The sequence below is a fragment of the Ceratotherium simum genome, chromosome 1 (genome assembly GCF_057802395.1).
Source record: "Ceratotherium simum simum isolate JZ-2026a chromosome 1, ASM5780239v1, whole genome shotgun sequence".
Classification (NCBI taxonomy): domain Eukaryota; kingdom Metazoa; phylum Chordata; class Mammalia; order Perissodactyla; family Rhinocerotidae; genus Ceratotherium; species Ceratotherium simum.
Window position 1 is genome coordinate 43,196,535 of NC_141900.1, and position 27,771 is coordinate 43,224,305.

The 27,771-nt window shown below is 42.1% G+C and overlaps 1 protein-coding gene across 1 annotated transcript in view; it reads left to right on the forward strand.

The window, feature by feature from the left end:
- The first annotated feature begins 675 nt into the window (after nucleotides 1-675).
- NXPH1 (neurexophilin 1) overlaps nucleotides 676-27,771 on the forward strand; it is a 281,080-nt gene continuing 253,984 nt past the window's right edge. The window contains exon 1 of the mRNA XM_004431390.2: nucleotides 676-824. Coding sequence (XP_004431447.1) covers nucleotides 771-824 — 54 coding nt within the window. The 5' untranslated portion in view covers nucleotides 676-770. The remainder of the gene's footprint in view (nucleotides 825-27,771) is intronic.

Below are 27,771 nucleotides of genomic sequence, written 5' to 3' on the forward strand. Positions count from 1 at the left end.
GACGAGTGTGTATGCGCGTGTATCTCTGTATGTGCAGGGGGCTCAAATGGGTAAACTGAGTCCGCTTTCCTTTTTGCAAATTTCATTCCCTTTCCCTACCCCACCCCCATACCCACCGAACGTGTGGAGATACCCAGCACCTATTTCTGGTCAGTTCTACCTACCCCTTCCTCTTCCCACGCCGCCCTCGCTCAGTCTCTGTCGCTCGCTCTCCCTCTCTTTCTCTCTACATCTCTCTCTGCTGGTGTGTACGTGTGTGAGCACTGCCAGGGCTGGCGAAAAACCAGCCGCCGCCTTTAGTCTGAGCCGCCCGGCCATTAAACACTAGGGCAGGTCTCCCTGCCAGAGACGCTTGGGCTCCGAACCAGCCTGCACGCGGCTCTGTGTGCCCCGCCACCTCCTGTCTCCATCGCCCGGGAACTCGCACCGGAGGAGCGCAGGGCGCAAGGAGCCCCTCATCCTCCCACCCTCCCGCCCGCCTGCCTGCGGACCGCGCGCTCGCTGGTTTCAGGCGCTGGGTTTACTCGCTTTTCAATTTTTCCCAACCCCCTCCAGGTTTTTTGGTCCACCCCTCCCGGCCACGACCCTCTTTCCCTACTTGGTCGCCAAACCTAACCTTGCCCGCGTGGTCATGGGATGTCTAATTTCATTTGTATCTAGGCTGCTGAGAGCGCTCCTTGCTCTGTAAAGTGGATGTCAGGTGGATCTATGTTTTTGAAGGAACAAAGACTCAGCGAAGGCACCGCCGAGGAAGTTTGAGACGCGGGAGGATGCAGGCTGCGTGCTGGTACGTGCTTCTCCTCCTGCAGCCCACCGTCTTCTTGGTAAGTCTCTGCCGATCCGGCGCCCCCGCAATCCCACCCTGGCCGCGAGACCCGGCAACTGCGGGCGCGCGGGAGGAGGGTGAGACCGCCGGTTCAGCGAGAGCAGCGTTCCTAGCGACTGTGTTGGAACAACTTTGGCAAGCTGGTCTCCGGATTCCTGCGGGATTTTCCGGGTTTCCCACTCACATTTCCTGCTCCAGTCCCCTCTCTCCTGCGCATGATTCTGAATAGCGTCTAGGGCGCCCTAGACACCCAGAAACCGAGGAGATAGAGGGACGGGATGCTCTGTGGGGGGAAAGGGCAAAGAGAAGGGGTGGAAGACATGGAACTCGCATTAGTTCATCCACGGAGTTTAAACGAAAGGAAATGGAGGTGGAGAGTGGGGAGAACGAATCTGTCCAGGTCTGTGACTTTGAAAGTGAATCCACCCACCTAGCCCCCCAGTTTGGAGATATGGCACATAAAGAAGTGCAGGTAACTTTGCTCGACTTGTAGGGTTCAGACGGGACAAGTTTATCAGATAGGAGCACCACAAGCGATCAGATAGTTTGGTCAGAGATGCTTCGGCAAACATGTAGCAGCTCCCTCTCCTATCTACCCAATCTCTGCTCTCCGCCAAATAACCGAACCCCAGTTCCAGTGCCGAGTCCCTTCTTAGGGAATAGCAGACTTTGTCGTCTGGGAGAGACGACAGGGAGAGAATACTAAGCAAAGTCACTGTCGAGGTCCTCCCAGCGCCGAGTTTTTGGGAGTCTGGACTTTGTACACTGTTGGAACTGGGGGTAGGGGGCGAAGCGCTGTATTGTGGTGGTAATAGATTGGTAGCTGTGGGCACCACGCGGAGCCAAGACGTAGAGTGCGGTTTCTCGGATCTAGCTTCAGGGAGGGACAGGGACACTCATCCCTTGCTGGTGAAGTTGTGCTCAGTGCAACGACCCCATAGCCCATATCTGGGCTCCAGGAGCGCACCGAGGGCTCTGTGTGTTCTGACTAGGGGCGAGGAGAACTGGGGCGGCCTGAGCTCTCTGATGGGTCTGGATAAACGGGATGGGGCGGGGGTGTTGCCGTCTCTCAATTCCAAGGGCTTCAGAACCCACAAGTCTGGGAGCAAAAGGATTGCCATCCCTGCAACTGAGAGCGTTTCCCAGCCGTTGCCCTGGTGCATATGACTGCAGAGCTGCTAGTTGTGTGAACTCTGTGTATGTTAGTCAGTGTGTATGTATACATGTGTGTGAATATGTATGTGAGGGTGTGTGTATTTAACCGGTTTCAGCTTCAGTCCATGAACCCTCAGTGTTGCCTGTCTTTTGCTCCTTTCTCGCCTGACCATGGCAGCCGTGGACGCCAGAGGGCGCTGCGCGTCAGTGTCCTCGCCCACAGGACACCTTGGGGTAAACAGGTGAAAGCCGGGGCAGCCAATCCAAAAGAACAGCCTTTCTGACTCTGTCGCCGAAGTCTGTGCCTTCCCCGGCTGGAACGCAGACGGAATGCAAAAAGTGTCCTTCCCATTTCCCATCTTCAATCATTCTTGCCCCCCACCTGTGTCCAGTAAACCCACTGACATTGAGAGCCCAGAAACAGAGGGCAGAAAGTTTGGCCAGAAGAAATACAGAAATTGTTTATTGAAAAAAAGAGGAGGGACTTCAAAGTGCATGCTACAGAGGGGGAATATTAACGACTCCCTCGAACGTGGAGACCCTCCTGCCCCTCTCCTTTGCGTACCTTTACACATGACCTGAACCTCAGGACTGTTCTGACGTCCTTGGACCGCGCTCACACACGCGGCGAAGGCTCGTGGCTGTGGTGCGGTTTATTGCTTGGAGCAAGTATTTCGATAGTCTGGAAAATAATCTATCAAAAGCAGAAGTGAAATCAATACGTTGTGTTAAATTTTAAATGTGTTTGTTGGCAGTTAAACCGTTTTCCACTCATTACAACAACAGTGCTGGATTTATTCTAATGCGCTGCGTTCTCAACAACAAGCGCATTAATTCTCCTTTAATTGTAAACTGGGAGCATTTGAAAACCATTCAGTGTGCAAATTATGCTGATTCAATTACCGTTTAGTTACAGACTTCATTACCTGAATGCCTTTTGGCAATACAGAGAAAGGAGACAATTTTTCCAATTTCCCTCAAAACAATACAAAATGTGAACAATAAAATAGAGAAGGCGATTTAGAAGTCCAATTTTTCTGTCCGATCTAAAGTTGTTTTGTGTGTCGGAGATTAGAAACCACACGTACCACAAAAACAAAAGGCTGGTGGCTGTGACCTAAGGCTGTATTTCCAGGGATTGTAATCCCACGGTTATTTTCCAGCAGAATCCTGAGCTATTTTCCTTGAGGAGCAGGCAGCTGACTTTTAGCATGGAAATGAATTTAACAGGGTGTATTGGGCAGTCAGGACAGGCTGGTTTTAGGCAAGTAAAGAAGTCGAGAGCCGTGATTAAAGCCCCACGGCAATGAGACAGACCAAGAAGTGGTCAAAGCTGCTTTCTCCATCTATTTTATTAAACACCAGATACAGTAACTGAATTTATCATTCATTTGTAGCTGCACGGTGGAACGTCCCAGACCTTTGTAAGAAGCTGCAATAGATGGATGCAGGATATCAGGAGCTGCTTAAAGTTATACTCCAAGAAGGCAGGAGTGGCAAAAGCATCATTTTATTTTATTTTGTCCCCTTGAATTGACGTAAGCCAGGGAGGAGCTTATTGAGTAATTTTTTGTCTTTGTAAGCTCACGCCACAAGTTAAGTGACAAGGGAACTCTGTTTATGCGTTGCCTCCTAGCTGATACCTCGGTGCACCTTTCCCTTTAAGACCCTGAAATCACAGTTATGTTTCCCAAGGAGGAATCACCACATTAGGTCCAGGAGCAAGATCTGTTTAGGTATCTCCTATAAAAAAAATTAGGCTTCTACTTATAGACAAATACGCTAAATACTCCTAAAATTTGGGAAGAATTTTTAATGAAAAGCATCTCTCCATCCAGCAGATCAATGCTCCTATATTTGGGTGATTGTTTTCAAAGTATGTTTCTTGGCCCAGGGTTCTTTGAATGCCTGTCCTAGGTTGAGGATTTTGAGTCTTTTTCTGTTTATTGAGAAATGGGTCTGTCCTATTTCAAACTAGAAGCTTATTTTAATACTGCAATGGGAAGTTAATTAGAAATGTGTCTGCAAAGTTACCTTCTGAAGCTAGAACACTCAAAAATCAACACAGGGCTAATTCCAGCCATAAAGGAGAGAGGTGGGAAACCACTTTTTAAAAATAAAGGCAAAGAAATCTGTTTACTGAATGTTGTGTATTGTAGATTTAAAAGTCTGAGTTCAGCAGGAGAGGAACCTAGAGCTTAACAATACTTGTTAAAAATAAAAAAAGTCTTGCAATCTTTATTCTCCTGTCAGTTTTGGACAAATTCCAGGATATTTTCAGTATGATATAACGGGACTATAGCATTTTAACTGAATTGAAGCATACACTGGATAAACTAGGGAAATGTGGTTTCTGGCTCTGAAGAATGGGGGTCCTCAGTTGAGTTATTCTCTGTAGATGAAGCCGAAGGATAGGCCAGGGCGCACAGGGAGAGCCCCTTTCAGCAGAAAGCTGAGGCATCCTGTTTGGGGGCTCACCTGTGGCAATTTTCAGAGTTGAGAACTGAATCTAATGACTGCTCCCTGGGGCATGTCAACAAAAAGTTACTCAGAAATTGAGTCCAGAGAATCTGACAAGGGGTGGAGTGATATTATTGTGGTCAGTCACACATCTAAAGTACTATTTTAATGAGAAGATGCCCCTCGGCCTCCATTATAGGTCCCACCAATTCTGCTAAGAATTAAAATTGCTAATAATCTAGTGGCTTTTTAAACCAATATGGGCATGAATTGAAAATTCTTTCTAAACCTTGTGCTTAAATAACATTTTGAGTCATCTATTCCCTCGAATTTAGGGTGTCCTTAAAATGTGAATTCCACGCCAATTGTTTGAGATTAAAGAGTGATTAATATATTCATGGAATCCGACCTCTGCACTGTTAGAAGCCAGACCCTTTGCTTGAATTCCACTCATTATGAAGGTGGCTGTTAAGAAATGTGGAGGCTGAGGGAAAAGAAGCAGGAGAGAGACCGCCAATGTCTATCCTGTGGCCTAGGTGTGTGTACTTCCCATCCTTTGAAAACTAAGCCTGCTGCCCACTAAAAATTTTAATCAATTTGAGCTTATTCCTGAAAAGAAAAGCACATTAACTACCTAACAGTGACTATTCAGTGTTCTCTATTAAGGCCAGTTCTTGGAGGCAGTACTAAAAGTTCCCCAACCCCACCACATTTCCTGATTCTTCTACCCCAGATCAGCTTCCCTGATATAGGATTAAACCTCGATTTTTGGAGGGGCCTATGCCCCAGCAGTACAACGTGAGAACTTATTGGTCCCAAGACTATTCCAGGGCTTTGTGAGAGAAGTTGCTGCTATTCCAGGCATTTTCCTGAAATGTTCAACCCTCCGCTGACCAGGAAAGCTGCTCCCAGGTGTGCGGGAAGCACTTTGGGGGGTCACCCTTCTGCCTCACTTCCCGGAGGATTATCGTAGTCTGGGGCCTTCTAGCGATAGCGTCAGGGAAACTGCCTTCAGTATTAGAAAGAGAGAACTAGAATTGCTCCAACTTGCTCAGCATTATTTTCCCAGAAAGCCATTAAGTGCCTGGCTCCTCTTTGTGTGAAGTTGATTTCTATTTGGCTTTGAGTTGTTGACGGCTATTTCCTCTTTAATGAAAGTGTTGTCTGGGTGAAAAATATATCGAGTGGCAGGGAAATTGGTTGATATTTTTGAGAGAGGTGCCCAATGTCCTACTTTTCTATCTGAGGGAAGATTTTCTGCAGACTACAGAAATTGGCAGCATTGTCCGGGTAATGACCATCGTCGACAATATTTTCAAAAGGGCATTTGAGTGATGAAAGCATTTGGATATTGCTTTTTCAAACAAGCAATTTTCTGTCTTGGGCTTCTTTGATTTCATAGGGGGCGGGGGAGAATGGGCCACGAATTGGCAAAGGGATGCCTTCCCCGTTTTGCCCAGTCCTGAAGTATCCAGGTGCTTGTCAGCCTTGCTTGGAATTCCGGGGTCTGAAGAGCCCTCAGTGAGTTTGGCTGTCGCGGCGTTGATATTAGTTGTCAAAAGGGAATCCTGGGAATGAGGAATAACATTCTTCTTGCACTCCTCCATCCATGAAGAAAGCCGATGGAAACTCAAAGTTTGCCTGCTCTCAAATGGCGAGTTACGACGTGCGAATTCTTTCTGTTTTTTTTCCTTAAAAGACAGTGCCTAGCTTTGATTCCATTCAGGAAAGTTCCCTTAAAGTAACCACGTCCTTTAGGAGCTTCAGATCTCATTCTAAGACCTAACAGGCCTCGCCATGTTAATTAATAATGTCAGTCAGCCGGCCGGGCGCCGTCGGGTCAGCGGCTTCCTGGAGCAGCCGGGCGGCAGGGAGGGTCTGCTCTCTCGCCTTCCCCTGCATTCTCCGAGCCACCATTCGTCTGGTCCCGCCGCGTGTTTGCAGGAAGTTTCGGTCTTGATTTATCCGCTTCTCAAGCTCGCGACCAGCTTTTTTTCTCCTTGTCAGCACTAACCCCTCCCGGAGCTTGGTAAACACGACGCGCGCGCGCATTTTTCTGCTGCAGATTGGCATGTTGACGACTCCGCTTGAAGGAATGTGACAATAAAGTGGGAAACCAAAGCTTGGCAAGCACTTAATCAAGGATAAAAAGGTTCCGCTGTAAGGATGTCACTCAATTTATTGTGAAAGTCGAATGAATTACGTTTAATGAAAGTGCTCCCCAGATGAATATTACCAGCAATTTCCTGAGTTGGCTCTGTCAGCTCGAGATGAGGAAATGCCAACCCAGATCAGAAAAGAGCGCCCATCTCAATTACTATGCAAGCTTTCCAAGAGTGGCTTTTTATTGAGATGATATATATTGGCGGCTTCTTCCTGCCCCTCCGCGCGCCCGGGAGCGCGTTTGCGCCTTTTCCAAGTTTGCCGTCTGCCCTCGCGGGTTGCTGACTGTTGTTTAAACTTCTGATGGGCGCGCCACGTTTCTGCCGCGGGCTGAAAACCTAATTACCTCCTCTGTAAATAGCTTTCCCTAGTATATTTTGTTTACTACGGAGGTGGGGGCTGGCAGGAGTGCGTGGGTGGGGGTGGGGCGGAGAGAATTCTCTTGCTGAGGTGCCCTTTGTATAGAAAGTTCCTTCGGCGTCCAGTCAGGGGCTGCGGATGATGGAAAGAGAGGTGGCGCCCGGAGCTGGGGCGTTGGGATAGTGCGCGCGTTGGGGTCCTAGGAGCAGCGAGAGTGCAGTACGTGCCTTTCCGGCCGCAGCTAGTCAAAAGCCTTCTCCCGCTTCTACTTCCTTTAAATTAATGAGGGTATTTTACTTCTTCAAACCGGAAATACGATGGGGAGGGGATACACAGGCCGCAGCTACAGAGCATCGCTTCATCTGCATGAGAATGGAGAACCGAGAGGCTTTTCTTGTGCTGTTTCTTTCTCCCACAAGACAAATTGCTATTTAGAAAAACCGAGTGTTTCCTTAGAAACTGGCTCGATGGGGCTCTGCTCGTCCCTGTTGAACATGACTCCGGCCAAGCCTCGCCCATTACCCTCGCCACCCTGATGGATTCTGACCGGAGGGATCTGAGGCAGCGGCGGCCAAGGGCGCAAAGGGAGGCTGGGCCCCCTTGCCTTACCGGAGGGATGGCGCGTGCTCCCGACACATCCCGCTCTACGTCTCAGACCCCCTCCCCACCTATTCATTTTAAAGGCCATTTCAAGTCTTCTTCTACAGTTAGGAGCGAAAAACTTTCTTCGACGTGGGTTTCATACTCTCGACTGGGAAACTCAGTCCTCTGACCGAAGCCACGGAGTGTTCCAGGCCCGGGGAAGTTTCCCAGCCTGAGTCACCGCCGTCACAGCTGCGCGCTGTATTGTCTACGTTTAGCCTCAGGTGACCTCGAGCAATCCCAACTGGCTTATGAAAACACAGGTGCAGCCCTCTCGTGTCTGGACCCCAAGCCCTCACACCAAAGCGTTGCTTCTGGGGAACTTTCGTCGACGCTGCCGAGCTTCCGTACTCCTGGGCCAGCAGACAGGACTGCAGCAGTTCTCCGGAGAGAGGCCGCGGGCGCCGAGATGAATTGGGCGGTGGCCGGCGACCGGGCAAGGCTGGGCCCGCAGAGCGATTGTTCAGAACCACGGACAGCGCCACAGGCTCCGCCCCGCCGGGCGTCCGCAGCTCGGCCCCCCTCCCTCGCCGCGGCGAGATCTGTGTCCCTCTTGAAATAGAGTTGGAGCTTTCCGCAGACACCTCTCTACTTCCCAGTCGTGACTGTAGTGACCCACCCCCCAAGTCATTCGGGAGCACTAAGCTCCGATCGCTAGGTCCCCAGTGTTTCCTGCGGTCAGAATCTCTCGTTTGCACCCCCTCCCCCCGCTCCCCGGTTGCGGCGTCACGTGATTGCCACAGAGTTTATCCTAAAGGGAGGTGAATCCTTCTTTCCCGCACTTTCTCCTCCGCTGCCCCTATTCTCTCGGACAGTTCGTTAAATTTACCCCTCCTCCCAAACAGAAACATGAACCATGTCATGTAGAACTGTAAGTGTCTTTAACAATGTAAAAGCCCGATTTAACAGACAAGGAAACTGAGGTATGGAGAAAGGAATCAGCTTTGTTGCAAAAGTAAAACCAAGTGGGGAGAAGAGATTCCTGCCCTATCTCCCGTCTGCGGGGACACGGCTGGAGCCTCCAAGACGCCCTCCAGGATCCGGCGCCTTTAAAAACCGGCGCGGGTTGCGGGTGGGGAGTCCTAATTATTATGAATTTCTAAAGGAGCAGTAATTATTCACGGGGAGCAGTACAAACCACGGCCCGGGCAAGGGAATCGATATATTTGCTATCGAAAGTGCCTGGCTTGCCTTTAATGCAGATGAATGGGGATGCAGCCTCATTATTTTGCGTGGTTAGGTTCCCCAGCGCGCGGCCTGATGCAGCGTGGAATCTATCATTATTAGACCCGGGGCGGGGTGCGGAGAAGTTCTCCTTGTTTACTTAGCAAAACAAACAAACAATGCCCCCCAAAACCCTCAAACTCCCAAACGACCCCCCAAACACTAATACACAATCATTGTCCCGTCCACCCTCCCCCTCCTCCTCCCCCTCCCCCTCCCCGCACCCCCTTGCTCCGGCTCAGTTCCACACTCCCCCGGGGCCTCTCTGAGCACTCTAGAGCGGGCACTGCGGTCGCTAAAGTGTGCGCAGCTCCTCCTGGGCTGCGGTCACGGCGTTGATTTGGTCCAGAAATAAGCCAGAGAGTACCGAGCGTTGGCGCTAGGGTTCTCTGTGTCAAAGGCGAAGGTCGGCTGGGAAATTCTGTCCGTTTCTTTCGCCTTAGTGTAAGAGTCAGTCCTTTCAGGGCACCCGATTCTGCAAATCCCCGCAGTATTAAAGGAACTGGCAGGTAGTGCTCCACCAACCCATGTGAGAAGCCGGTTTGGAGAAAGGCAAGCTCTCGAGAAGAGAACGAATCTGGAGGTGGAGAGAGGTCGGGATTTGGATAGAAAGGGAAGGGAGGGAAGGTTTAGGCGCAACGCCTCCAGGGTATTCTCCAAAGCCGCGGTGAGTCTGGGCTTCTTCCTTCTCCAGGCGAGATGCTGGCCTTTTGCGTGCGGGCCAGCCCGCAGCAGTTTTCCAGAACTGGAACAGGGCCCCACCTCCACCCTCTGAAGTCGCTGAACTGTTTAGGGTTCTGCCTACTGGATTTCACGGCGTTTCCCCATTTCTCCTCCCTTCCACAGCCAGCATTCCCTGGCACAGTCTTTCTCACTCTTACAAGTTGCCTGACCCCTCTGGGGGGCAGCTGCTGGGATGAAACTTGTATTCCTGTGCGGGTGTCTTCACTGTTCCTTGGAATGCCATAGTTCTTTTGGTCAACTGAGATGTATGTTCAAGTGTGTGTGTGTATATGTGTATATTTGAGGGCTTGGCTTTCATCTGGCACCCCCCTCCCTTGTTACAGCAGATCAATTGCTGCAGAGAAGATAAGAGTCTGGCACTTAAATAAAACTAACTCCTCCTCTTTAATTGCACTAAAATTATCTTAATTGTAATAGCATTTATAATAACATTAATGAGAACAAAATTTAAAATGTGGACTTCTAGGCACTACAGTAGTAGTATTACCCTTCTCCGCTTGGATTTTCTTTTCCTTAGAGTCCGGCACTTCACAGTATATTGTGATAACCTGAGTGTCTTTGTTTCCTTGTGGACAGAGACAGCCAGCCAACAGCCAGCCAACACAGTACCAGGACTGTATGATCTACTGGCATCACTTTGTCCCGCCATATTCATTTTTAGAGGCTTTATAATTAAACTCTGTGAAATATATGTAACATACATCCAGTAGAGAGCCTTTTTATTTATATTTATGTAGCATGCTGAGAGAGGAAAATTAAGGAAGTGCTTATATTGAAGTAATAAGCCTGCTTTGATATTAACAGAAATGTCCTTTTAATTTACTTTTCTCAAGTCTAAAAGACTACCTCTATGAGACCAGACCCCACAGTCATGCCTTTTTAAGGAGATATCCCAATAAAGTGAAAAAGACATTTATTAGCTTATACTAACTTAGTGGAACAAAAGGCCAGGCCAGCCACTCACTGGAAATGAACACTAGGCTTAGCACGGCAAAGTTGCGGTGTGATGCAGGAAACCGAGCAGAAAAAGCCAGCTGGAAACAGCTGCAAGGCCCTACATTTTTCTGCCTATCCCTGCCCCTAACCCATCACAATGCACACATTCACACATAGTTGAACAGCGCCTTCCAGAGCTAACACAAAGACAACATGCTACAAATCGACAGGAATGTTAATAAAATTGAAAGTCACAGACTAAAAGGAAGGAGACACAGATTTCCTTCTCTAAGATAGGTTATTGCCAGAAAAATTATCATAGAAAAGCTTGGAGAAAATTTCCTAGCTTAGAAGAGCCTTTTTCATTTACAGGTTACACACACACACGCACACACACACAGAGCAGAGCAAGATTGGATATACATGTGTAACTCTACTCTTTGAAAAATTCCATGGAAAATTTTAGTGAGGAATTCTTTTGTTTTTATAAATGGTTGGCCTTGAAATTCCAACCTGGGTTGACAGTACTATTTCCTTGATGGGGATCTGGTACCTGACACTGCACTGTTGTCCTGTTTATGTCAGTATTTTCAGCTATAGAATGAAAGCAAATTTGGTAAAGAGGAAGTACCGGCATGATAGCTGGAATTTTAGTTATGTGTTTATACACCAACCTCTCCAACTGAACTTCAGAAAATGATTCTGCTCCTTGTAACCTTGTAGCTGAATGTTATTAGAGACCCACAGGTATATAAAACAGCTTATATAAAATTAATGGACTGCTTTACATTCACAATCTCTTACTTGTGAAGCCTTTGTAAAATATCGCATCTATTTAAAATAGGAAGAATATACAGTCAGGTTTGGTGTGCAATAAATAGTTGTAAATGGTTCCTTGAAATGTTTGACTGTTTTGAGTGGGTTTGACAATGTGATGGAAATTCATCGTCCGTCTTTGTGCACAGATGTGCTAATCATAAGGATGCCCCCTTTTTTTAATGTACTTGACCAGTTGTGAAACTGATTGTAAGATTCCAAGGCAACATCTAAATTTATATTCAAAATTTTAGGAAAGATGCATTTATTGACTTACCAGATTGCAAGAGATCCATGGGTCACTATGAAGTCACAAATGAGAAAGGAAAAACCCTCCCACATTGTTTTATTATTTTCTTTAAAATCATCAACAATATACTTATTGGAGTTGTGTAAACTGGTTATTTTATATGCATTTTTGAATAAGAAAATGGATAGAGCTTTTAATTTAGCATTGAACTTCATAAAAATGAGACTTTCTGAATATAGTGAAGTTATTAAAATAAATCTCTTCTTATGTTCCATAAATTGGGCAAAATTTGGAAAAATTGGAAAATTGGAGGCCTTCTTTCTCTTATTCCTCCAAACATATGTTAAAAACTACACTTTATTTTTATTCTGTTATTTGGTTTATGGATCTCTAAGACATGCCCTAAACCTGCTATGAATTTATTTTTTCTGTTACTGTGCATTTTCATTTGGGAAAGGAAGCAATTTTTTTTTTCTCTTGCCTTATTGGACTGAGAATTATACGTGGTCAAAAACCGTAGTGACATTTTCAAAATCTCCTTCCCCTTCCCCCCATTACGCTTGAAGTTTACCCAGAATAGTCATAATTTTTTTTCTTCCTGTAAAAATGGCCACTGGACTATTGTGTTAACATCGCCTCTAAATAAGAAACAATGCCCTAACTTACCAACCGACTACATATCTTGCTGATGCTGCTCAATACTTGATGGAAAACCCTTAAAACCATGAGCTGGATTTCATGAGATCCATTATGCTTTCTGTTTGAGAAGTTTTCAATGAAAACACAGTAATTAAATCCAGGTTTGATTCTAAAACCCATTTGTAGAATGATGCATTGTGATTTGTTGTTGGAGGAGCTGTGGTGTCGGTAATAAGGCTGACTACATGATCTCTGAAATTGAAAATATAAAATACCTTTACTCATGTATCTTTTCCAGGTATTTGTGAGTAGCTTCTTGCACTACTTATTTATTCTTTTACTGAATTAAATGCAGAGAAAGATGCAAACCGCTGCACGTGAAAGGAAGTTATTCAGGCGTAGTCAGTGTAGTATTTCTCTCGTCTTGATGTGAAACTTGATTGCTATTGATGTGGAGATTTTGCAGAACATGGCAGAGTTTTGGCCTCTTTCAAAAGAAATTGGTAATTGAATGATGAGTGCCTCATGTTAGATTTTCAACCTTATTTCTTTTGGGTTAACAAGGCAGAGTTATGGACAGCTGCACCAAAGAGGCAGCCACAATCTCTAGCCATTATCAAACTAATGCAGATCTGGCATTAGCGCATATGAGCCGAGTTCCCACTTTTGGATCTGCAACTCTGCCCTCAGGTTGAAATGTTCTGGAGTACGAAGCATGAAAAGCAAATGATTTAGCCTGAGATGTTTAATCCTGCCTTGCATTCTTGACCGAAATCCTTCACAATTATAATGGTTCTAATTAGTGGGTGGCCAGATACATTTGCACGTCTCTCCGATTGATGGATTTTTCCTCCCCTGGTGTTCCTTGAACAAATGGTGAAAAGAATGAGAGGCTTTAAAGGCAAATCCATATGCCTAGAGATGGCTGATATCCTGCCAAAGACCACTACTTCCAGCTAGGTGGATAGTGTGTGGCACCTGTGTAAGTGTCAACACTGAATTCATGGTAGAAATAGAAGAGTTATGTTGAGAAAGTGGGTGACTTCTTGGCTCCAATGAGGACCTGGCCACAGGAGGAAGAAAACAGGCCCTTTTTTAGTCATCCTAGTCTCTTTTTCTCTCTCTCTCAGATCCCTCACTTCAATTCTTAAGGGAAGCAGCATTGAAAATGACTTATTAGGAGAAAGGAGGGGGATAGAATGGCAAAGTATTTTCTCAACTCTTTGACCTTGGGCAAACTTTTTAACCTCCTAGACCTCAATTTCCTTATCTGCAAAATGGGGCTAACTATACCTCCTATCCCATAGAGTTATTACTGAGGATTAACTGAGTTAATGTTAGTAAAGAGCTTAGAAAGGTGCCTGGCCCGTAGCAGTGGTGAACTAGCAAAGAAGAGAAGCCTTGCTACCCTTTAGGGAGAAAGGTTTCTGAACCAAGTTCCCATGCCCCCAGCACAGCCCTGATAGGGATGAAATGCAAGGGCTAATTCTACGCTAGGACCATCCTTTGTTTTGTTTTCCTCTTGCAGCTGGTTGATTGCTGTACAGTTGCCTAATGCTGCCTAGATAGCCATATATTTAATGTGAATAGTAGCCATTGTGACTAAAGCCAGAAGAAAATGGCCATTTCTACAGCAACTAGTCAAGTATTTATAGAAATGAAGAGACAAGTCATCAAGAGGCCCAATGAACAGATTGCCTAGTTGAGATGATTCTCATGATGTTTTAGCTTTAGGCGGCAAATGCTATGGACATTTATTAAGATCTGATTTAAAATATTGATTAATTTGTGAGCAGTATTTGCTTTTAATTATTTTAACATTTGAAATTCTCTTAAAATTTGCACACCAAGTAATCAAAACATATAGCCCAGTGAGTTTTAAAGTCCAGGGACCTCTGGCCAGAGGATACAGGCTGCTTTTCTCTGTTAAAGTTCATTCTAGCTGAATGCCTGGATGTGGCAGTGCCTCAGCTCCCCAGAAGTACTAGATGAAATAGTTCAATGGGATGAGAGCCACAGCACCCTCTCATATATTACTCAGAATGTCTCCTGTATGCCACCAGATACCACCTTCCAAGGCATTGCCCTGGGTACTCAAGAAGAGTTCCTATGCAGAAATAACTGTTTTGTGTCTTGGATTTGACATGAGAGTGGGGAAGATGTGGGGATGAATACAATGGATAAAATGTTCTATTTTCCTGTTTACACCTTGAGCCAAGCACTGTGCCAGGATTTTAGCATTGTTTTTCATTTAGTTCTCTTAATAACCTTATGAGATGATAGATACTATTAATACCATAAGGTACTATTGATGTCATTAATATTAATATATTGATATACTCATCCTAATCATATCATTAATAATATCCTATTTTATAGATGAGGAAATTGAGGCATTGAGGGTGTGAGTGTCTGGGGCAAGGTGGCAATATTCTATCCCAGGGAGTCTAATTCTTGAGCAAGTGCTTTTCATTATTATACCATATTATGTGTGTGTGTTGTGTGTATGTGTGTGTGTATGTGTGCACATGGGCGCACATAATGTAGGGGAAGGAGAATGAGTCTCATTTAAAAAAAGTTTTTAAAGAAGTCACTATGTTGCTTTACACTTGAATGAATAGTTATTCCTTCCCCTTCTTCTGGTTAAACCTTATTTAGGTAACTGGAGTTTGCATAAAATTGCTGTTGGTGCTACTGTAATTTAGTAGCTTTATTAGATGTAGTTATTATTCTTGAGGGACTTGCCATCAAATGGGGGATACAAAGGTCATAAATGCAGGTTTGTGATGGTTGTGACTCTAGCTTCTGCTGATGGCATGTGGGACACAGTCTCTTTAGGAAGTCTGCATCTATTGACTTGACCGATATGAAAAATGACCCCTGGGCCTCAGGGTAAGGTAATAAGTGAGACCAGGGCACAAAGCACAGCCCTCACAGTCATCTGTGATGGAGTTTAAAATGATCCATAACATCTGTATCTCTCCTAACAAATCACACACCTGTTTTTTGAATTACTTGCGATGCCTGGGCAGGAGGAGGTGGGGAGAGGAGAGCAGAGTTTATTTGCAAGGGGATAATCACATGTAAGAGGCGTAATGCCAGTTTCTCCCATGGCATTAATTCCCGTGAGTTCTGTGTTTCTGACAGCTTACCAGATATAAAAGAGAGATGCAAATCCATATTCTTTTAAAAGTAAAATCTTTGCGCAATGATACAAACTAAGATACTTAAAAAAAATCTGTTTAGCTTAATACCTTATGGTCAAAACAGTCCCAAACGTTCAACTAGGTTAGCACAGGGGTTTTCGTTGTAGTCTGGATATGTGATTTAAAAACAAAATAGAAAAATTATCACAAAATATTTTATAGAATTACTCAGTCTATGTTGGATTTAGGAATTTTTCTATTTCTGAAGAATAAAAGTGGATCCAAGATACTCCTGCCCGAAGTGGCAGGCCTCTGGCGTGAGATGATGGCGGGAGAGGCTGTCTTCATTTCAGTCTTGTACTACATTTGACCTTGGGAGAGCTTAGTTATGCCTTGGGGCAAAAAATTAAATGTTCCATTTTGCAGCAGTATCATCTTTCACCTTTATGTGGATTTAAAAATGTAAATAAAATTGCTTTCTGTAAATGGTATACATGAAGGTCATATTCATATTCTCTGCAAGAATTCAAAATGCCGTTTGACCCATCAGTGGCTCAATAGATAATAATGTGTTCTATTAGTTTCTAGTAATCTACTTTTTAAGCGTTTTATGACCCAATATTTTCATGCCGAGTTCCTAGTTTGTGAAATAAGAAATCAGAAATAAACCTTTTAGCACTTCATTGTAAATTTATTTATAGAATGTGTGCTTTCAACTTTGAACTTTTAAAAATGCCAAATCTTCCCAGAATACATTTCCTTAGTAGTAAAAGTGGTCTGGCTGAAAATCTGCAAAGAAAGAAGAATGTGCTTTTGAAAAATTTCGAGGGCTCAAGCTTATTCCAATTATCATCCCTATTTCCTTTTTTTTTTTTCCTTTTTGTGAGGAAGATTGGCCATGAGCTAACATCCATTGCCAATCTTCCTCTTTTTGCTGAGGAAAAATGGCCCTGAGCTAACATCTGTGCCCATCTTCCTCTATTTTGTATATGGGATACCTCCACAGCATGGCTTGATGAGTGGTACGTCGGTCCATGCCAGGGATCCGACCCTGAGAACCCTGGGCTGCCGAAGTGGAGCATGCGAACTTAACCACTATGCCAGTGGGCCAGCCGCACATCCCTGTTCCTTTTGCTTATTATTTTCCTTGTAGGTCAGTCAGGGAACATGGTTTGGGAACCCTGATAGCAGAGTGCAACCAATGGACTTAGAAAGTAAAGTAACTGCTCTTCTCTTTGAGAGAGAGGGTGTTTGAATTCTTTTCATTGAAATTTGGATAAAACGCTGATAGATCCTTGTATTTAATTGTCATGATTTTGATCATTAATGACTTTTGATTGCTGCTTCTGGAGGCACCTGTCAGCCGGTTCCGAAGCACAGATGGCTTTATCAGCAGCAAGAGCAGTTTCTTTTTCTTACTAATCTTGAGCTGAACAAATTATTTTGGGAAGATGAGCAGACCAATGTCATCCCAAGTTTTCTGTCTTTGGAAGGTTGTTTTGTTTATTGAATAGTAATGAACTGAGATTGCTCTGTTTCAAAAGCTCCTAGTTGTTTTTTAGTTGTAAAGAGTATTCCTCTCTCTGAGTAGATATGTAATGCATAGTCAATGACCAAGGCCATAAGCCTAAGATAATAATATACCCTGTTTGCTTTGGGTAGTTCTGTTTTATGCCTATTATCTATATCAAAAATACCTTCTCATTTTCAAAAGTATCTTGGTGTGGATGTTAAATCATATAGTCATCTTACATACAATTCAATGTTCAATGGCTGACTGAGAAAGGTTGATTATAAGGCTTTATGAAAGGCTTATGATTATGAAACATTGTTGAATAGGCAAGAAGAGCGTTCCTATCGCTCTTTTATGTTCTCTTTTTCATCAGGCATTCAGGGTCCTCATGAACGTGGGTAACCAGGGTCCACTACCATAATGTGCTTCATGGAACATCTCCCCTACACTTTTATTTAAAAATATGGTGAAATTTTTTTATTGAATATTGTGCATTACACAGTCATGGGGAAAGCTGATAGAAGACTGACTGATCAGCCACAGAGGTCCTGAGGGGCGGCATCAGCCTGGTGAAATTGCTTTGGTTCAGGGCCCAGAAACTAAACTTTGCCGGTGCTTCTAGACTCAACCCTCAGAAATAGACTACCTCTAACCAGAATATCATTCTGATTATGCCTTTTGCCTGTGAGAAGAATGTCTGAAACATTATTTAGGGCTCTAATTAGTAATCAAAACTTGATATATATGTGTATATAAATATTAATATATTAATACATATATTTATATATTTCATATATATGTGAAAAGCTTTGAGGTTATTTCATAAGAGGCATGGCAGAACCCAAAGTAGAGTTGAAGTTTCCCTTTTTCCATCTTGTGTCTTCCTGTCCTTGAGAGTAGAGGGCAGGCACCACCCTGCTTGCTTCTGAGTCCCTGTTTTCCAGGCTGGTAAACCCATTCAGTCTCTTTGATACATTCTTTCTCTAAATGTGTTACTGTCACTGATGAATCTTTAAACAGCTGCTCCTGTGAACTGTTGAATATTCTTCCTATGCCCATTTTTTTTTTTTGGATTTTGTTAGATCCCCTGAAGGCGTTGTTTTTCCCTTAATATCTTTGTTCTTGATGGGCTAGAACCTTATTGATATCCTTGACTCTCTACCATGTTTTATATCTCCCTTTTTTTGGGCTCTGCAGGCCTTGAGACTAGGAACAGGGACATATGATGTTGATTTAATAGGTTTCTCTTTCACACCTCAACTCAGAGGTTATTCATGAGGGTAATTCAAGCAATTAGAGAAACATCTAGGCAAAGCCATTTAATGTGTGGTGGGAAGAGGGGAGAAAAAGCATTTTCCACACCTCTGTTCAAATGCTTGACCTGTTTTTACAGTAGGCATCCTGTAGACACGTCTTGGTTTTTCCAAGTTTCTTGGGATTTTAGAAGTCAGTGCCTGGTAAAGCATTAAAAAGTGTGGAGGGTGGTGTGAGGTAGCTGTGGATTGATACTAGAGCCACTTTACAAATTCTCCACTGTTTTGCAAATGCACTGGCAAAAATCAACTGGATCCTCCTTGGTAGGAAGCATCAATGCAGATCGCTCCTTCTGACAACTCAGGAGATGAGTGTGCTTCCTACTTTGCTCTTCTGAGGAATTGTTCCCTAGGAATCTAATTTATGCAGGTCTCTGGCAAGGATAGAGTTAAATTTTTTAAAATTTATTTTTATTTTTAATTGTGGTAAAATATACATAACATAAAACTTACCATCTTAACCATTTTTAAGTGTACAGTTCGGTACAGTTAAATGTATTCACTTTGTTGTGCAACCAATTTCCAGAAATCTTTTCATCTTGCAAAACTGAAACTCTATACTCATTAAACAGCAACTTCCCATTTCCCCCTGCCTCCAGCCTCTGGCAACCACCATTCTACTTTCTGTCTCTATGAATTTGACTACTCTAGGTATCTCATATAAGTAGAATCATACAATATTTGTCCTTTTGTGGTTGGCTTATTTATTTTGGCATAATGTCCTCAAGGTTCACCCATGTTGTAGCATGTGTCAGAATTTCCTTCTTTTTTAATTAAAAAAATTTATTGATGTGGTCATATTTATAAACCTTTTTATTGCCTGTTGATTTTGAGTCAAAGTTAGAAAACTTTAGGCTACACCCAGTTAATATAGGAATTCACCCATATTTTCTTCTTGTACATATATGATTTTACTTTTTTACATTTAGAACCCTGATCCATTTGGAATTTGTGTCTTGTGTATGGTGTACAGTATTAGTCCAATTTTATTTTTTCAAACAGCTAACCAGACATCCTAGCATCATTTATTTTAAATCCCACGTTGGCTTCAGTGATTTGAGATGGCGCGTTCATCATATAGTAAGTATCCTTGCATCTGTTTCTATTCCATTGGTCTGTTTGCCTCTGTATGCACCAGTACCACTCTCTGTTAATTAGAAAGGCTGTCGAGCTTTATTTAATATCTGTTGGAGCTGGTCCCGTCAGATTTTTTTCCCAGCTTTATTGAGATATAATTGACATATAACATTGTGTGTGTTTAAAGTGTACAATCTGATGATTTGATACATGTATATATTGGGAAATATTCACCACAATAAGGTTAGTTAACACATCCCTCACCTCACATAACTAGCATTTTATTGTTGTTGTTGTTATGGTCAGAACATTAAAGCTCTACTCTCATAGCTTCTTTCAAGAATACAATACAGTGTTATTAACTATAGTCACCATGCTATGCATTAGATCCCCAGAACTTATTCCTCCTATACCTGAAAGTTTATACCCTCTGACCAACATCCCCCCACTTCCCCTACCCCTTAGCCCCTGGCAACCACCATTCTACTCTCGGTTTCTATGAGTTAGATGTTTTTAGATTCCACATATCAGTTAGATCATATAGTATTGATTTTTCTTAGTCTGACTTATTTCACTTAGCATAATGCCCTCAAGTCCATCCATGTTGTTGCAAATGGCAGGATTTTCTTCTTTTTTTTGCCGAATAATACTCCCGTTGTAAATGTATATCACATTTTCTTTATCCATTTATTGGTTGATGGACACTTAAATTGTTTTCATGTCTTGGCTACTGTGAATAATGCTTCAATGAACATGGGAGTTGAGATATCTCTTCGAGATAGTGAATTCATCTCGTTTGGATACATACCCAGAAGTGGGATTCCTGGATCATGTGGTAATTCTATTTTTAATTTTTTGAGGGATCTCCATCTACTTACTTGATCATTTGAGCTGCCGCGCACTCTGCAGTGGATTGCGGGCCAGAAGGGCTGGATGTTTGTGTCTTAAATTATCTGTGTTATCATTATTATGCAACGGTATGCCATGCCATTACTTTCCGTAAGACCCAAAATAAATCAATGAATTATTCCATGAACTATATTGTTACTTCTCCTATATGTAAATTTAACAAAAGGAGACTAAAACTGTGTTTGCAGAACTGTAGTATAGGGCTGAAAAGAAAATGAATTGGCTTAAATTAAAGATCAACTTGTGGCCACTTTAAAAGACTAATCCTGAGATTTTAAATCAGCTGATGTAGCATTCCATGCACGAAGAAAATTGATGTACTGTACACTGTGTCTTGGTGAGTAATCTCGGGTCCTGTTTTCCTTTGTGCTGCCATTGAAAAAGGAAATGAGTGGATCTTTTAATGGAAATCAGGGCTGTTACAGCTTTAGCAGAAGGGTGAAAGGTAAAGCTTTATTTCCGAGCCAGGGCATTTCAGCTCACAATGAGAACAGACTTCCTTCTTTCTGTACACCATCTGTACAATCTTGTGGCCTGGGTTGTCTTTACTGTTCAGAGAGAATGGCACTTCCCAGAAAGGATCAGAGTTTGAGCAATGTTCCAACTTGGAATTCTAACATTCACAAGCCATTTGCGAGCACAAGTTGGGAGGAAATTGCCTGATGCTTATCAGAGTCCACTTTTTGTCATGTCTTCCAAAAGTGTTTGGAAGTATTCAATATGAGATGCTGTTGGAAGCCTCTAACCTATAAAATATTAAGCGGCTTGTTATAATGCACACTGGTGTGCTTGTCATTCATTTAAACCAAATGTGAGATGCAGGGTTTTCTTTCCATGTGTCCTAAGGGCCAGTTCTTTGCCAATCATTTATTTGCTGACCTTACAGAAAAGAACAATTCTTTGGAATGGTACACACCATTCTTGTGAAGTCATCAGGCACTTTTCTAGATGTAACTTCTGCTCTGAAATGGGAAGGGAGGGAAGCTAGGTGTTGGTAAGTTATTTTATAAGTGTTGAAGCTGAGACACAGGATAGGTAAATGTCTTACCTGGGTCACGCATGTTGGAGTTAGAACTCAAGTCTACTGACTTCCATCTTGCAGTAAGAGAAATTAAGAGCTGTAGGATTTCCTACTATTTTAGTGTTCCTTGTCTACATAAGGGTGAAAGCCTAATGTATTCATTTAGAGGGATCTTGCCTGAAAGCTAAATGTTTGTAAGTGAGATAAAAGAATTCTGGTTCATCCTGGTGGTAGCTGATTAACTCATTGATTCCTGGCTTGGGAATAATAAATAATGAATAATTATTGTGATTGTTCATCATTATTTCTTGATTCCAAGCTTTCTGTAGTTTGAGCAATTTCATGAAATAACCTGCCCATCTCTTTAGAATTCACAGAGGCTGTGGGACCTTGAGTTTGGTCCAAAAGGCTGTGTGTGCTCAGCATGTGACAAAAATGATGAATGGAGTTGCAGGTTCAAGGAAACAGAGGTCTTATTGGAATGACATCTGCTTCTCTTCCAGACCAGACATGACATACCAGGGATCAGTGAATCACAGTGGAAGAGGACTTCCACAGGCTTGAAAACCTAGCTTTGTTTCTGGTCTATTTGATTTTGAGCAGGAAAAAACAACAAAAACAAAAGTAGTTGATTTTTCTATTTCCCCTACTTTGCAATCTAAATCTATAAAGCTATATTACATTAACTGCAAAAGGAAACAAGTTTTTGGCTTTAGGAGACTTACAATTTAAGCTGTGGTTGCCCTTTTATACTTATGCACTTATTAAGGTCCAGCTTGGTGAAAGTAACGTCTTGTTTTTGATTTGCATTTTCAATTTATTTCTTTGCCAATCATTTCTAACTCTCTATTTGCACCACTCTCCTTACCACTGTCTAAATAAACTCTCTGACTCTCAAACCATATTTAATGGTCAAAATAGTGGCCCATTATCCTAGGTATACTTACAAACACAGTACCTCACATCTAGAATAGAGAATCTCTTATTTCCACACAGCTCAACTGAATATTTATGCTCAACAGGTGGACTTTTAAAAACATGTGGGAGCTAGGGGTTCTGCTTTAAAAACACATGGGAGCTAAAGGTATTTTCAAACTGTTTAGTTATGAAAGAGGCATTACTTCTTGGCTTTTCTACTTAACTTACGGTGCATTAAAGAAATGCTCTTTGCTGTGTGACCATTTTACAACAGTTGGCAACTGATGCAAATGAAACAAATCCCTCCGGTCTAAGTAGTTGAGTTTTCTCAGGCAGTTCCAGAGCCTCTTCCTAAATAGGGGAAAGAAACAACCCAGAGATGCAATCCGTGACTGGTATATGCTGGATTGGAATTGGTACAGCCGTGGAGAAAATGTTTGTCAAGCTATGCAGCTAAGAATCATGGTGCCTGTGACAGCTCAGCCTGGAGGCCCACATTCTTAACATAGTTGAGAAACCGAGGGTCTAGTCACACACTATATTTTTCATTGGTAGGATGCTTTTCATTGCCCTAATTTTCGCCAAACTTTTTTTCAAAAACAATTGAAAGGAGCCTCAGAAGGCATGTAAGCCAATTTTATTGGTCCATTAGGTCTCATAGCTACTGGCACTCTCCCCCATTGTTCATACTTAGATTTCCTCAGCAGTCTCCTTGAATTGACGTCTCGGTGAGGGTCCACATAAAGTACTTGTGTATCTATCCCTTGCTTCTCAGCCTTCTGGCAAAGATTGGGTGCAGGCTATTATCCCCCCTCTTTGTGTGTGTGTGTGTGTATGTGTGTGTGTGTTTCTTTGAGGACTAAGGTGGGCATTTCTATCATCTTTGTTGCCGTTGATTCAAATAATTAAAAAACAATGTTAGAGCTTTTTCATTCAAATAATTAAAAAATTTAGAAATTATTCAGACCAATTCCAGTTCACTTACTTGTTAGGGTTAGACAGCTCATCAAATTGCCTGTCAGGTTCTCAGATCAGTTCTTAATGATGTCATATTAAATGTTTTTATTTAATTCTTTGAGACTTGTTTTAATTGAATTGACATATTTTTAAAAATTATGAAAATAAGTGCTGGCCCACAAAAATGATATAGTGGTCCTAATGTACTGATGCCTAGTGAGGTTGTATATATTCTGCTCTCTTTCTGTCATAGTCCGTAGGACTGTGCTCATGTGAAATGATGAACAAAGGTGTTCCAAGGCAACATGGAGGATCTTTTACTTTCAGGTTTATTGACTTAAGCAGTGGAGAGAGGACTAGATGAGTAACTGAAGATCTGTATCCTAATTCTGATTCTCTTAGTCTTGGGGAAGGCTTAGAATTTGGAGCTTAAATGCACCTTAGAGTTAATTTACACTAATTTACACCTCATCTTATTGCTAAGGAAAATGAGCCAAAGAATGATGAAGTGACTAATTGAGGAACACTTAACCAGTTACAGAGGAATAAGGAATATAGTCCTGGCCTCCTGACTTCAAATCCTTAAGTATTTCTCCTACACTAAACTGTTTTCGAAGTCATTCAGCTTCTCCAAGTCTCAGTTTTCTCATCTGTGAAGTGATGATTGTGATATTTGCTTAGCTGTTTAATAGGGTTGTTGAAAAGAGTAACCTGCAATAAATAAGATAGAGAGAGGAATTGAGAGAAAGAAGAAAGGATAGGTTACAATAATTTAGTGGAGTAGGAATTATGAGTGAAACATTGCAAATTTAGCAGGTTGAAATAATCTTGATGGAAAGGACCACTTTACACAACTATTTGAAAAGATGCTTTCTGGCATGGAAATGGAATTTTGGGGCAAGGTTAAGAAGGAACTAATGACCCCCTCCTTTTCTTACAGTAAGTTTATTAATTGATTATTGCCTTGGGGGCGTTTTTATCCATAAAGTTATAGTTACATAAAACAGCCCCTTTAGCATATAGCAGCTTTTTGATGCTGATCTGTTAATGATTTTTTTTCAAGCAGAAGAAGTTAACTTAATGAACATCTTGAGTTGTCTCTGTGGTCTAATAATTTAATGCTTATCTAACAATTTTAGTATTTTGCAGGCAAAGAGGTTAATGAGGACATAAAATTATTCAGTTTTTACCTGAATTCTAGATGAAATGATATGAGAGAAGGATGATTAATTTTATTATGTGGAGACTTTACTGGATTTTACAAATTAAAGCCAAATACCCTTCACGAAAATTCTTGGAGATGTGACAAACCGATTTATATTCCATTAATTTAACTCTATTTAGACAGAATTGTGGACTTTTGTAATAAAACACAAAATTAAGTAAATTGCCGAATAGTATAATTACAGTTTCATCAACAGTGAAAACAACTTTCAGTGCCAGAGTTTTGAAATGTTAAACTGCCTTTTCAGTTTAATTTGGGAAAATGTGTAATTGTGTGCTGCCCTGCCATCTTCTTCCTTCTAGAAATATTAATGCAAATGCATGCACTACTTTCCCCTACTAATGACTTCAGCTTTGATTCCAATCTATTAAACATGTTCACTGTGGGTCCTGAAGGCTGGAAGAAACTCAGGTTGGGGAGACAAAAGCATCAAAATGGAATGGAAAGGGTAAGGGAAATTTTAGGGGAAAAGAGTAAGGACGGGTAGTAGATATAAATCTCATTATGAAGTCTGTGTGTCTGTGAAGAGAATGACAGAAAGCAATATAGTGCTTGATAGGCAATAAATACTTGCTGCATGAATGAATTCATGAATGAATGATATAGGGCTGAAGACACCTTGGAAATGAAAGCAGCCATGAGGTATACAAAATATGGATGCTGAGCCAAACTGAGCTATGCCATGATGACCCACAAAGTTTAATAAAATAAGTGGCTTTCCTTAGGATTACAGTTCAGTGTGTGACATTTCTTGTTTTCATATTAGGTCTTCTGTTAGTTTTGTTTAGATAAGTAAATCAAAAGCGTCTTTGTCTATAAAAGGAACTTAATAAATATTTTTATTTACAAATATAAGAATGATATACTGGGCCGGCCCTGTGGCTTAGCGGTTAAGTGTGCGCACTCCGCTACTGGCGGCCCCGGGTTCGGATCCCGGGCACGCACCGACGCACCGCTTCTCTGGCCATGCTGAGGCCGTGTCCCACATACAGAAACCAGAAAGATGTGCAACTATGACATACAGCTATCTACTGGGGCTGTAGGGAAAAAAAGGAGGAGGATTGGCAATAGATGTTAGCTCAGAGCCAGTCTTCCTCAGCAAAAAGAGGAGGATTGGCATGAATGTTAGCTCAGGGCTGATCTTCCTCACAAAAACAAAATAAAAAGGAATAAAATTCTATTAAAAAAAAAAAGAATGATATACTGTATCATTTTTTACCCAGGTTAAATTTTTGAAGTTAAACTTTTATTAATTTTATCTGAAATTTATTATTTATCAATTTTGCATCTCTGTTCTTATTCATTCATTCTCCCTAATGGCCCAGACTTCCCATTCTAAAGGAAGATGAAGGTAAAGTGGGGCTTTCTTTATATCTTTTCTTGCCCATCTACTTGTTGTTTTGGACTAGATTCCATTAAGGATCAACTTTTAATAAATCAAGCAGCAGTGTACAGATCTAGGTATTTGAGCCTTGAGAGCAAAATTGATTCCTTTTTGCACGATACTTTGCTTAGGAGTTTCCTGAAGCAGGTCTGTTTTGTTAGTAATAGAATGGGAGCAATGGGAAGGTTTTCAGTGGGAAGGCTAACTTTCAAACCTTGCATTGACCAATGGACATGCCCAGCTCAGATCTTTCCAGATGAGGAGTAGATTAGGGGAAATAAATCCACAAGGTTTTGAATGGTTTTTACTTCTTGCACTCAGAGTTTTTGTCTCCTGGCATAATGGGAAGTGGAACGTAAGATATCATGAGCCTTGGACCAGACATACTTGAGTTTGAATCTCAGCACTCCTAATTATTAGCTGCCTATCTTTGGCAAAATTACTTAGGAGCCAACCCTCTGTTGTCACATCTGTAAATAGGGAGATCATAGTAATCATCTCCCAGGACTCTGTGAGGAATAAATGAAACAATATATGTGAAAGTATCTGGCACACAGTAGGACCTCATTACATTTACTCATCTTCTGTTTCCTTTCCTTTTGGTTCTTTCTATCTGGAACTTTTCGATACTAGTTACTAAAAATGACTGGCTTACACTGCTGATAGAGTACTGGATTTACTAAAAGCGTGGTAGCTATTGTCTGTTTAGAGGATTGGGAAAACACACGAGGATGTGAGGGCTGCTTGGCGTTGATCTCAGAATTGGGTTGCAGAGGACGAGAACATCTGGAGAGTGGACCCTGTACCCCAGCATTTGCTGCCTAAATGTTCAGCTTTCAATTCTCCATCTTCCCTCTCTCACATTACATGATGTGGATGCTAGTTGGGACAAATCCCTTTCTCACTCTCTAGTTCTCTCTCTCTTCGTTTAAAACACCAGTTGAACAAAGAGTAACTTCAGCTACTACCAGGTTCTAAGGAAGAGGAAATGAAAAAGAAAAAAGGAAAATGAAAAGAATTGAGGAGCCTAGAAGACCAAGGAAGGCCTTGTAGAGACTCTGGAGATGGTATCAAGTATTCTTAATTAGAAGTAGATAGTATTATCTAGGTCACTGAATTTCCCCCAAATCCAAATAAGTTTATTGTTTGCTAACTGTAAGAATAATACATATGCAAGCGCGCGCGCACACACGCATTCATGTGCAAATTCTTAGAAGTGGAATTCTTGGGCCAAAAGGCGTGCAAATTTAAAATTATGATAGATATTTCCAAATTGCCCTCCAAAAGTTTTGTCCCAAGTTATATCTCTACCAACAATGTATGAGAGCTATTTCTCACATCCTCACTAAGTTTTTGATCATTAGCATTTTCATAGATGAAAAACAGTAACTTATTTTTATTATTTGCCCTTATTTAATTTTAACTGAGTTCGAGTACTGTTCATGTACTTAAAGCCATTTGTATTTCTTTTTCTGTGGACTGTTCATATCCTTTTTTGGGTTAGTCACTTAAGCTTTCTCAACTTCAGTGTCCTCATCTGTAAACTGAGAGTTTTGAGGACTAAATGAGAATAGAAGGGGATTCTGCACAGTACTTGGCAGAAAACAGGCAACTAATAAATGTTGACTGTTACTGTTGTTTTATTATTTCTGCTACTCTATATCAGCACCTTTTTTCTGTCTGTCATTTGGACTTTTCTCTGGAGTTCTGGATTCATATTTCTATCCCATTCTTTTGCTTAAAATAGTATCTTCCCAGAAACTTTTCTCCTCTTCCTCCCTTTGGTCCTCTTTGTTCTCTACCTTAGTGGCTCTTTCGTGCTCCTACATAATCAGGTTTGAAATTCTCAGAGCTCTTCACTCCTCTTCCTCCTCCCCCATATCTAATAAGCTGCTAAATCATATCAATTCCACCTCAATAATCAATCCATTTAATCTCCTTCTTTCTTAGCCCTCCCTAGACATCTTTTATCCATTGGTAGAGCCTTTCCCATCTTCCTTAATTGTGACCTCTTGCCTCTTCAATCCATCCTCCTTGCTGTTTTGGTTATTTTTCTTTCTAAAAAACAAATGAGCTATGATACATGTTTTTCA